General features: G+C 46.8%; 1 protein-coding gene across 9 annotated transcripts in view; it reads left to right on the top strand.

The window, feature by feature from the left end:
- Ralgps1 (Ral GEF with PH domain and SH3 binding motif 1) overlaps positions 1–12,104 on the top strand; it is a 325,831-nt gene that overhangs the window by 280,406 nt on the left and 33,321 nt on the right. For all 9 annotated transcript variants that reach the window (XM_045148099.1, XM_045148120.1, XM_045148126.1 and 6 more), the window contains 3 exons: positions 1,290–1,427; positions 4,570–4,663; positions 8,576–8,643. In XM_045148099.1, the coding sequence (XP_045004034.1) occupies positions 1,290–1,427; positions 4,570–4,663; positions 8,576–8,643 (300 nt within the window). The remainder of the gene's footprint in view (positions 1–1,289; positions 1,428–4,569; positions 4,664–8,575; positions 8,644–12,104) is intronic.

Here is a 12,104-nt window from a genome sequence, read left to right as displayed (position 1 = left end):
GTTTTCATTGATGTCATTCACTCTGTTCTGCCTTGCTCAGTTTTCTGCCTTGCTCAGTTTTCTGCCTTCAGTTCTGCTTTGTAACCCTTCTCAGCTGTTCCCACATATAGAGGGCATCAGGGCAGTGGTCATGGAGGACTGCTGGAAGGACACACCAGCCATTTTATTTATTTATTTATTTGAGAAAGGCAAAGAAGGGGGGAAATGGGCAAGCCAGGGCTTCCAGACATTGCAAAAGAAATCCAGATACATGTGCCACCTTATGCATCTGGCTTACATGGGTACTGGGGAATCAAACCGAGGTCCTTTGGCATTGAAGGCAAGTGCCTTAACCACTAAGCCATCTCTCCAGCCCTTTTTTTAAATTTAATTAATTTTTAAAATTTATTTACACAGCAGCCATTTTATCTCCATATCTCCAGGAAGGCTCTGTAGGCTGTCAGCTGCAAGCTGTGTGGAGCAAGTCCCGCTACCCCTCGACCTTCCCCTAGCTTATCACCACAGACCCATCTTAATATCCTATTTTAATTTCTTGTTAAGCATCTTCAGAAGTCTCTGCCTAGCCTAGGTTATTTGTACTGGGAAGTGTCACATTTTTAATTTCTTTGGTCCTTTTAATAATTTATAATTGTGTATGTGTGTTTTTGTACACATGTGCATTGCATGCAGGCAGATAGACAATAGCTAGTTATTTAGATAGCTAAATAAAATTTTATTTTATTTTATTTTATTTTTGGTTTTTCAAGGTAGGGTCTTACTCTAGCCCAGGCTGACCTGGAATTCACTATGGAGTCTCAGGTTGGCCTCGAACTCACGGTGATCCTCCTACCTCGGCCTCCCGAGGGCTGGGATTAAAGGCGTGCGCCACCACACCCAGCTACTAAATAAATTTTTTAAAAAACAGAATTCAATTTAAATGTATGTTCTCCTGGACACAACAGCTCACTTGGACTTATTAAACTTCATCAGTTGGAGAAAAACATAATATCCATCTCTTTCATCTTGTTATTTTTCCATATGGATCACAGGTAAAAGCCTTGTTGTTTAAGACTGTGCAAATTAGAAATGCTAATATTGGCCAGCATTAATTCTGGTTGGTGCTTGGATTTTCGATTTATAGTTGAGCTGTCTGCATGAAAAATGAGTAGTCAGGAATTTAAGGCCAACTAGTATCTCGGGTTTCCATAAGCCACCCTTTATGCCTTCTCACAGAGCAGGGCTATTTAGCACTCTTCCATTCTGATTAGTGGTGAGCCCTGGCCATAATTAAATGTCTTCTTTAACCACAGGGATCTATCTTCTGGATTTAATCTACATTGATTCTGCATATCCTGCCTCAGGCAGCATCATGGAAAACGAACAAAGATCTAATCAGATGAACAATATTCTCCGAATCATCGCAGATTTACAAGTTTCCTGCAGCTATGGTTAGTACTTCTGTTTGTCAGAATTGTGAAATCTTGCATAAATGAAATTTGGATTCAGTATCTTATGCATGAGAAAACTCCAGACACAAGGTAGCCTCACAAAACTTGTTTTAGGGCTAGGAAGATGGCTTAACAGGTCAGAGATCTTGCCATGAAACATGAAGGCTCCAGAAGGCCTAAAAAGGCCTGACAGGCCAGGAGTGGTGGTGCACACCTTTAATCCCAGCACCCAGGAGATAGATGTAGGAGGATCACCATGAGTTCAAGGCCACCCTGAGACTAAACAGTGAATTCCAGGTCAGCTTGGGCTAGAGTGAAGCCCTACCTTGAAAAACAAAACAAATAAACAAAAAGCCTGAGAAGGCCTGTGCTCAATCCCTAGCACTCACATAAAAAGTCAGGCATGTGTGCCTGTAACCCCAGTTCTGTAGGGGCAGGGAAGCAGGCAAAGGAGAATTGCTGGGGTTCATTGGTCAGCAAGTCTGAGCAAAAATGTCAGCTCTGAGTTCAGAGAGACTGTCTCATAGAAACAGACCAGTGAGCAATAGAAGAAGATACTCAACATTTTTCTCTGATTTATCATGCATACCCACAGAGTATAGATGTATCTGCACACATACCACACATATTAAGCACATAGGGGGAAAACCTCTTCATTTTAATATCTTGTGCTTCTGAATTGGTGAGATATCTCAGTAGGTAAAGATGCTTGTTTGCAAAACCTGACAGCCTGGGTTCAATTCCCCAGTACTCACCTAGGGCCAGATGTACAAAGTGACACGTGCATCTGGAGTTTGTGGTGGCAGGAGACCTTGGCACTTATACTTTCTCTCTTTCCCTTTCTCTCTTTCACACACATGTGTACAAATAACTAGTCTTATGGTTCAAACATGCACTGGGCCCTGTACACATAGATATTGTCGAAAGATTTATGACAGATGAAGAAAACAAGACTAAAGAGTTTGGCCACTAAGGGCACATATCCAGTGGACAGCAGAGTCCAGGTCTGGCTGGCTCCTGGGATACTCATTCATAAAGAGCTTGGTGGACATCCCTCCTCTAGGCAGATGTAGGTTCCTTCCATAAGTGACTCTGCTGTCTCCCATGGCCACAGAGACTATTGCCAGGCTCTGTACCCAGCTTGCAGAGGCAAAAAGAGAGAAGTCTACAGGAGTGGATTTGATTGGCCATATTTGGAAGTGGCTCCCATCACTTCTGCTGTGTCATCTAGCTATTGTCCTAAAAGGAAAGGGGCAGTGATTTGGAAAGCTACTGGCCGGGCTCCATCATATGTGGCAAGATGTATGGATGCCAAATATATGGAGAAGCTTACTGGAGACTTTTTTTAAATAGAAGCCAGAATGTTGAATGTCTACCTGGACAACAGACAAGATAGTGGGCTTGGGAGTATGGAGCCCAACAGTGAACCAAGACCCTAGTCCTTAATGAAAAGACACAGCCAGCTGTGCAGGGAGTTAGTAGTCATGAGGAGAATGGTTGGCAAAGCTGTAAAACTCCCTTCTCAACAGCAGAGTTTTCACAGACGGGTGGAGGAATGAGAGTCTGGGCACACCAAGTGGGTATGAGGGGAAAACCAGCCCTATCAGTCTTATAGAGGGTGAGAAAGAACCAATAGTCTCTGTTTGGGAGGACTACAGGGTAGCTCTGATGGGTTCACAATCATCCCAAGCAAAGGTAAGTCTGACTGTAGCTCAGCTTTCCTCTAACAGGCTCCTGGGCTCCCAGTGTGGGTCTTGCCTGTCCTGGAGCTTCTACTCCAACATCAGCACCCAATGTCCCACTGGCCAGCACAGCAAATCACAGGCATGGGCCTCAAGTCTCAGTGGTACCTCATGAGCAGTCACTTTCTCCTCTCCAAGGTTTGCTTACATGTGAAAAGGGACCCTTAGCCCTTAGTACCATCCTTCATGTTTTCCAGAGCTCAGCAAACCTGTGCTCTTACACAATTACCTCACCTACCCTGCCCATCATCTGCTTGTAAAGCAGGTGTCATTCTCATTTTATTTGTATTTATTTGACAGAGAAAGAGGGGGAGAGAGAGAGAGAGAGAGAATGGATATGCCAGGGCCTCCAGTCTCTGCAAACGAACTTCAGACGTGTGTGCCCCCTTGTGCATCTGGCTTATGTGGGCCCTGGGGAATCAAACCTGTGTCCTTTGGCTTTGTAGGCAATCACCTTAACTACTAAGCCATCCCTCCAGCCCTCATTCTCATTTTGGATATGAGGACACTGAGGCTTTAGAGAAACAAAATGACTTTGAGAATCTCATAACTAACGGGCATTGCCTTCAAGGGCCTGTATACCTGGAACCCCCTCACCACCTCTCTGCTCCTCTTCACAGACTCTACTACTCCCTCTGCCTTTCTGCTTGACATATCTGTCCCATCCTGGGACCCTCTCAGGAGAAGTGCAATTGCCCTGAAGATCTGGGGAGAAGAAAATGGTTAACATTGGTCACTACAAGAAATAGGCAACACAGTGTGGCACAGGCCTCATGTGACCTACAGTCAAAATCTGGTCCTGCCACTTCTCAGCAATATGACCATTGCCTCAGCCTCCTTTGTGCAATGGGGAAATCTTTTTTTCTTACCTGAAGCAGGAGTGAAGGTTAGAACAGATGTCTTCTGTATATTACCTGGTGCTTAGGCATTGGCCCTCTCTTTCCTCTCTGACACAGCTCCTTTAGCCATGGCCCAGCACCTGGGCTTCCACCCTGGCTAGGTTGGTTTTACATTCCTATCACACAAGTAAGTGGTGGGCAGGTGAGAAAGACTATCTCTTACCCCCACTGGAAACCTATTTGGGGCACTGACACTCATTCCTTATCTATTCTGGAGGTAACAACTTCTTCCCTGAGCCCCTGGCCCCTGAATGGAAGCATCAGTATCTATTTCTCATCTAGAGAACCATAGTGGCCTTGGATCCCAAGTGTTTGCAATGTTTCTCCTGGAGAGCAGAACCCAAGCTTAACCACGCTCTGTGCCCATCTCAAGGCCTGGCCCAAGGAGAGAGAATGAGCCTTAGGATCCCAGGCACATCTCCATTGGCCATCCCTGAGCCACTCCCCTGGGCTCCCAGGCCAGAGTGGAGACTGAAGTCTCTGGGTCTTGTCCATTTGCAGATCACCTCGCCACCCTGCCCCATGTGCAGAAGTACCTGAAATCCGTCCGTTACATCGAGGAGCTACAGAAGTTTGTGGAGGATGATAACTACAAGTGAGTCCCACCCCTACGCCACTGAGTCCTCAGTACCGGGTCCCCTCAGGTGTTCTGACCCTTAGTGAACCAGTACCCAGACACCCACAGGACTCCATAGGCCTGCATGCAGTGGCATCTCCCACCTCAGACCCACGTCCTGCAGCCCATGGGAGATGTCGTCTTCACTTTGCCATGAAGAAGGGAGCGTGCTCGTGAACTCCACAGCCATGCTTGCAGCAGGCTTGGCATTCTGTCTTTCACATGGCTCCTGGCACTAGATGGAAGGGCAGGTTCTGACAGTATCTCCAGGCCAGTGAGTAAAGTTCTCCAAAGGGCTGTTTCACAGATGGAAGAGGCAGTTCCCTGTAGCTCTTAGCTCTCTGCAAGCCTCTCCATCTGGCACTAGTCAAGGCCCCCAACACCATCTCTGCCATACTGCGGGCAGATTCACTTCTCACAGAGACCCTATGGCCCTTCAGCTCATCTTCCATTTACCTGCTTTGCTTTGTATCAGTGGCACCTGGGAATGTCCCCAGATTGCGCAGTGTGTGGGGTGAGCGGGGAGGACTTTCTGAGGCAACTCTAGTTACCACTTTGGTTAGTGTACATAGTACTTCATATCAAGGCGAGCCCTCTGCAATGTTTTGTCCCATGAATGTCAACTTTACAAACAGTCTTTTGCATCTGACCTTACTAGCTGCTTGCATTATCCTGGGATTCCCTTGAATTTTGTTATCACAGTTTTTTTTTTTTTAATACCTCACAGTTTTATATCAGCAAATCTGACCTTTCTGATTACTTGATACTCATCTAAGCTAGTGACAACTGTCCAGACTGTAGCCACTAGCTATGGGATCTTGGAAATGTCTGTTGAAGCAGCTCACACCTGGCCAGCCAGCTCAGCTACAGAGACTCCACCCTGGCTGTGGATCAAGGCCACCGGAAACACTTTGTAGCCATCCAGATGTCTGGGGTGGGTCGCTGGAGATTTGTCTTTCTTTCACAGCCCTCTGTGTGGTTCTTATCATTTCTCACAGACATAGACAGAATGCTTAGTTGTTACTGTGACATCATTTGTCAAAATAAAGAATGATTTGAAGTTGAAATCTATTTCATAATAGTGAGAGGCACAGATGAAGTCTAGGGATTACCATTAAAGTTACATCCATCACTAATGGGGCTCATTTTATTTACAAAGCATTTGCTGTTCCTAAAAGTTCTGCCTGGAGTGCACAGTTGCTCCCGCTTAGGTTCTGGGATAATGTTTTTCATTCATGTCTCACTCTTGCTTTTAAAAAGACAGTAGTTTTTCATTAGCACTAATATGGTTTAAGGGTAAAAAATGGCCTAGAAATACTTCTGACCATGAGACAATCCTTGAACAAGCTACAGATTATGAATAATTACCCCTTCCATTCTGCAGCACACCCCCAGAACTGGATGTTAAGCAATAGTCATCTGGGATTTACAGAGAGTCTTTGTTGGGCCAAAGTGGGAAAGCCCAGGGAGAAGGCCTGTATTCTCACCCCTAGGCCCCCAACCATGGAAGACTCCCTTCCCAGGAAGATCCTGCTCTGAGTGGCAGGGCTTGTGATTCAGGGAACCCACACTGCCCAGCCAGCTGACACCTGGGGGTCATCTCAGTATAGTCTTGAAATGTATACCAAGGGGCCCACCCACTGCTGTATCTTCCTCAGTCTTTAGTCTGTGTTATTAGGAAAAGTCATCCAAGTCTACTTGGAAAGTTTGACCATAAGCATTAGTGAACATGACTTTGGACATTTCTATGCCCAGGACATCTGTATATACATAAAGAAGGATGACTGCAAGGATGGACTTTACTCAAGTTGGATAATAATTTATTTATTGGAGAGAGAGGAAAAAAACAGGGAGGGATAGAAGGAAGTAGAGAGAATGGGCATGGCAAAACCTCCAGCCACTGCAAACAAACTCCAGACACATGTGCCACCTTCTGCATCTGGTTTACATGGGTCCTTGGGAATTGAACCTGGTTCCTTAGGCTTTGCAGGCAAATGCCATAACTGCTAAGCCATCTCTCCAGCCCTTTTTTTTTTTTTTTTTTGCTATTTTTAATTAAAATCCTTAACTTTCTTTTAATTCAACCAGAAAAAAAAATTGAAATATAAGATAAGGAATTATTCTGTAACAAATATTCACTACAAGAGATATTAAATCACAAAACAGTTGCCTGAGATTCACAAAAGGAGTCAAGAAAACCAAGAGGAGACCCGAGCATGATGTTTCCTGGTAACTAGGTTGTCCAGTTAGGAACCATGAGACTATTAGTACTACCCCTCCCCTACTTCCACCACCTTCCAGTTTTTGGTAGTTGTGTTACTTTTGGATCACGTAGCCTAAATTAATAACATATGTCATACTCAGGAATCATAATTCCTAGTTTTATGTCTTTGAATGGATTCAGGTCTTACCACCTGCTGTACCTCTGCACAATCTTAATTCTAGGAGCCTTTATTTTAAAATCAATCCCTTATTTAGTTGTATTTGTCAGTAACCAGGACCCTCCTCTCCTTGGAGGGTTGTATGGCCAGGACTGGTCTTGCTGGGCCTCCACCTCTGCTCTCTCCCAGGTCTTCAGACCTCACTGTGTGGCTTCCAGGTACAGGTTGCTGCTGTTGACAGTCTAATTCTTTCCCTTGTGAAAGTGTCTTGATTGTCTGCTGGTTCAAAAGCTCAGTGAGGCAAAGGGGCTCATGCATCTGGAGTTCATTTGAAGTGGCTGGAAGCCCTGGCACACCCATTCTCTCTCTCCTCCTCTTTCTCTGTCAAATAAACAAATAAATAAAAATAATATATATGTATATTTAAAAAAAAAAAAAAAAAGCTCAGTGAGGAAAGGCCCCAGAGAAAAGGGCTCTGGGCCAGACCTCCCAGCTGTTTATGCTGTGTGCTTTCCTGGCTGCAGACCACCTCTGCTGGTCAGACTGCTGACCTCTTCCAGGCCAATTCTCAGCTGCTGCCTTCCAGGGGTGTAATGCACTAGGTGCTCTCTGCCCTCCTCTATGAGCTGCTTTCGAGCCGCTGTGATGGCCTGCTGAGTGATCTGTTTCCAATTAGGTGCTGAGCTGAACTCTGGTCCTCTTCTTGAGTCTCCCATTTTGTGTTTCTCATTTGTTTCCTTATCTCCCTCTGCGTATTTGTTTATTCCATTCATGTTCTTAATTCTTCCACTGGAGGTGCTTGAGGGGACTTCCTCTGCTTCCAAGGCTGCCTCCCAGCACTCTACAGGCAGTGCTCTCTCCCTTCTCTTTGTCCCTTTGTGAGGGCAGGGTCTGCTGTGTTGCTAGGCCATTGCTTTTCATCTTGCTCCCATTTGGGAAGCTCTGTCTAGATGATGCCCAGCTTAGCTACAAGGAGGGAATCTTCTGTCCTTCCTCCCACGTATGCAAAGGGACTGGTTCCCAATCTGTGGGCTAGTCTCTGTGCTCCTAGCCTTCTCTTCCCCATGGAAGCATTCAAGCAAGCAGTATCCTTCACACATGTGAGCTCAGGGCTCCTTCAGCTCCCAGACCAGTCATAAAGGGATATCCCCAGGTTACCAGTTCCATGGAATCTTCATTTCCATCATAGTGTCCCTGCCTGTCACTTGTTAACCCTGTGAAACTGTTTAATGCCTCCCATCCCCAGCTGTAAAATATACCTGGCCACAGACTTGTAAAATAAACCATCAAGGACCAAGTAGCTCATTACTCAGTCTTCTATAACCATTGCTTCTTGGGCTTCCTATAAACTCCCTAGATACCTTGGGAGTGGGAGGGGGGAACTATAATCAATATTTCTGATTTCTGTATTTCTGAGCTCTGTGACTGTAGTAGCCTTTCACAGCCACAGTCTCCCACATTACGTTCTGTTTACCCTATGATCTGACCTTATGAAAATCTTTGGTTTCAGGCTGTCACTCAGAATTGAACCAGGAAGCAGCTCTCCAAGACTAGTCTCTTCCAAGGAAGATCTTGCAGGTATTGTAGCCACCTCAAGTGGGTGCAAAACCACTGATAGCCCAAGCTTGGCTGCTCGGATTGGCCCCACCTGTGGAGCCCAAGGGCACAACATGGCAGACACAGTTGTCTCTGCTCACAGACCCATGTACCAACATGCCAGACTCCTGATCACATGAGAGTCCATGAGGTCAGAGCATACACAAGTTACAGAAAATTCAGGATTTCCCTATGACACTCAGACCCTTGTTATCTAGGCTGTACCAGGCTTGGGTTCACAGGATACCCAAGGGTATTGGTGCCATCAGGTGCAGGTGGCTTATCTTCCTAGATGATAAGATTTAGTCAACTTTTGGGGAAACACTCTGTGTTGCCAGTGATGAAAGTTTGGGCTCTTCTGTTAAGCCTCAGTGGTCTCCTTTACAGGATGGAGTAAAGATTTGCACTGCCCAGATTGGCCAGGTTCCTGGGTGAGTGTAGGCCCATAGAGCATTGTGCCTGCCTAAACAGTAATAGTCCATCAGCTCTCAGGGACAGGGTCTGACCAACACTACTGCCTACAGAGAGGCTAGGGGGGTGTCCAATAAATAGCATGTCTTCCTCCTGGTTGGAACTCTGAATGACCCCCACTAAGCCAATTCATTGTTAATAAAGTGATTTTATCCCTTGAGGTCTCAGTTTTCATACCTGTAAGATGGGGATAATAAAACCATTATCTTGGGCTGGAGAGATGGCTCATTGGTTAAGGCACTTGCTTGCAATGCCTAACAGCACAGGTTCAATTCCCCAGTACCTGCCTAAAGCCAGACGCACAAAGTAGTGCATGCATCTGGAGTTTGTTTGCAGTGGCTAGAATCAATCTCTTTCTTTTCTTTCTTATATTTATTTATTGGTTTAGTAGAGAAGACGTGCACTAGAGGCAGGGGGGGGGGGAGGGAGGGAGAGAGAGAGAGAATGAGCATGCCAGGGCCTCCAGCCACTATAAATGAGCTTCAGACACATGTACCACCTTATATATCTGGCTTACATGGGTCCTAGGAAATCAAACCTGAGTCCTTTGGCTTTGAAGGTAAATGCCTTAACTGCTAAGCCATCCCTCCACCCCTGTCTCTGTCTCTATCTCTCTCCTTTCAAATAAATAAATAAAAATATCACCCCCCCCAAAAAAAAACACTATCTCAAGAAAGGTGAAAATAGCAAAACTGAGATGTTATTCAGAAGGCAGCCAACTTAGTTTAGCCTACCATGAGAGCTCAGGAAGCAGGTAGCAAGCTTCTGCCTGGGGTTGTGCTATCCCACAGCCCTCCAAACTCTAAGCAAGGACATGGACAAGGCCTGCAGAGCCCTTGGGGCCATTTTGCAGCTTCTTGCAAGGCCCCTGTTCTGACTGTAGAGTACACTCCCAGCTTCTCTGCCCCGCCTCTGGAGTACACTCCTAGATCCTTGCCTTTGCCAGACCCCATAAGCTAGACCCTGTCCTGGCATACCCACAGGCTCCCACAGTCTCCTTGCAAACCCACTGCCTTTCCTTGACAACCCACCAGCAAGGGGACAGAGGGAGAGCTCTGGGGCTAGCTCAGTTTTCACTCCTCCATCTCAGTCCCTGGTCTAGAACTCTTCCCTGGCAAGATGAGGAGATGCTCAGCCTGGCCACTTAACCTGTGAGATGGGTGCAGCAGGCACCTCCCTCACCGAACTGCCTTGTGAGCTTGCACAGAACTTGCCCAGAACTTGTTTGTTATGGCCAACCTGGTCACCATGATGCTATGCTTGTTAATGTTAAGATTCTGTTCCTGAATAAACCATCACGTTTTAGCTAAATGCCACTACTAAAGACCCTATCCGGCCCAGTTCAAGCCCAGTTTCACAGGGGCTGGGAAGCTCTGGGCCAAAAACAGCCCACTCTATTTCTGTTTAGAATAAAACACAATGACGCATCCACCAATTGCCATCTGTCTGTATCTGCTTTCACACAGCAGTAGCAGAGTTGAGTCATTGGAACAAAGACTCTGTGGCCTGGGTAGGGGATGCATCTTAGTGGTACAGTGCTTGTCTAGCATGCACCAAGCCCTGGACTCTATCCACAGCCCCATATAAACAAGGTGTGGTGATGCATGCCTATAGTTTCAGCACTTGGAAGGTGGAAGCAGGAGAATCACAAGTTCAAGATCATTCTCAACTGCATCACTGAGGAGTTGGAGGCCAGCCTAGGATAAAGAAAAAGTAGTTTGGCCTGCAAATCCTAAACTACTTCCTGCCTAGTCTCTCACAACGGCTTGTCAGCCCTTATGTCCCTTCTATGGCCAGTGTTTTACATGGCCTGCCCCCTCAGTCAGCTGTTAATCCATTTGCCCTGTCTTCCTTACCATAGTAAAAGTGTCCTGAGGGATAGGCTCAGTGTGGAATTCCTAGAGCCTGGCATGCAGGGTCCTGGGTGAATGCCCATGGCCAGCTGCTTTGGCCCTCAGGCCAGCCTCAGAGCTCCTTTCTGGGACCTATGACTACCTGTCCTTGGAAGCAGCTCTAGCGTGGGCCAACTGCTGATTCTGCCTTCTAGATTAGTGCTGAATCCAGCAGTTTCTGCCCTGTGGAGTGAGCCCCGTCGCACAGGAGTGTTTTCTACCAATTTTCCAGATCCCTGGCTTCAGCCCTGAAGCAGGATGTTAGGGTTTGCATTGAAGACCAGAGGGCTGGTGACTTTCTGGAACACTCACACACTCTCAGTGGCCCTGGCTCCCCATTTACAGGCTCAAAAGACAAATGCAGTAGATAATGCTGCTACCAGAGCCAGCCAAGAGGTACTGTAGAGGGTATAGTTAGGCGGCAGCTCCAGAGGCCTTCCCAGCTCTGGCAGTTAGACTGAGCCACGTGGCAGGAGCTCTACCAGACTCTGGGAATGTGCCTCTTACAGTCCCAAGAATGGGAGGAACGCAACTTCCCTCAGCTACTCAGGAAGGGGCCTGGTCTCCAGCTCAGGGCTCTGCCCAACAGTCTGTCATCTCCACACATGCCAAGGAAAGGCCCTTAAATGTGTGCCTTCAATCACTGAAGGTTCATGCTGCGGGCCTGCTTGGGCCAAGCACTTGCTGGGAACCAGACGCCCAGCAAGAGCAAAGCAAGAGCACCCTGATGTCTGGGATCTTGCTCATGTCTTAGTGGAAGAGATGGGCAGCAAAAGCCAGGAAAGCAAAGATGGGCATGCTCAGAGCCAGAGGAGGCTCATGTGAGCAGGCCAACATGGTGTGTGTTGGGGCAAGTGTCTCTGACCCTTCTCTAGCCAACTTCTTGGTTTCAAGGACTGGAAGACCTTGACCCTGCATGGATAACAGATGTAGTCTTGGATTTCTTGGGGTCCTGATTAGCATCAGCAGTGATCTGTAAGCTGTGATTGTGCCCCATACTCCCCGAGAGCTGCTCCCAACTTCCCACTGGGGGAAAGGCTGTGCAGGCTGTCTGCCCCAAGCAAGGAGAATGTGAGAAAG

This window comes from Jaculus jaculus, chromosome 1 (assembly GCF_020740685.1).
Source record: "Jaculus jaculus isolate mJacJac1 chromosome 1, mJacJac1.mat.Y.cur, whole genome shotgun sequence".
In the NCBI taxonomy this organism is placed as follows: Eukaryota; Metazoa; Chordata; class Mammalia; order Rodentia; family Dipodidae; genus Jaculus; species Jaculus jaculus.
The sequence above is the reverse complement of the archived record's forward strand: the minus strand, read 5'-3'. Positions and strand labels throughout refer to the sequence as shown.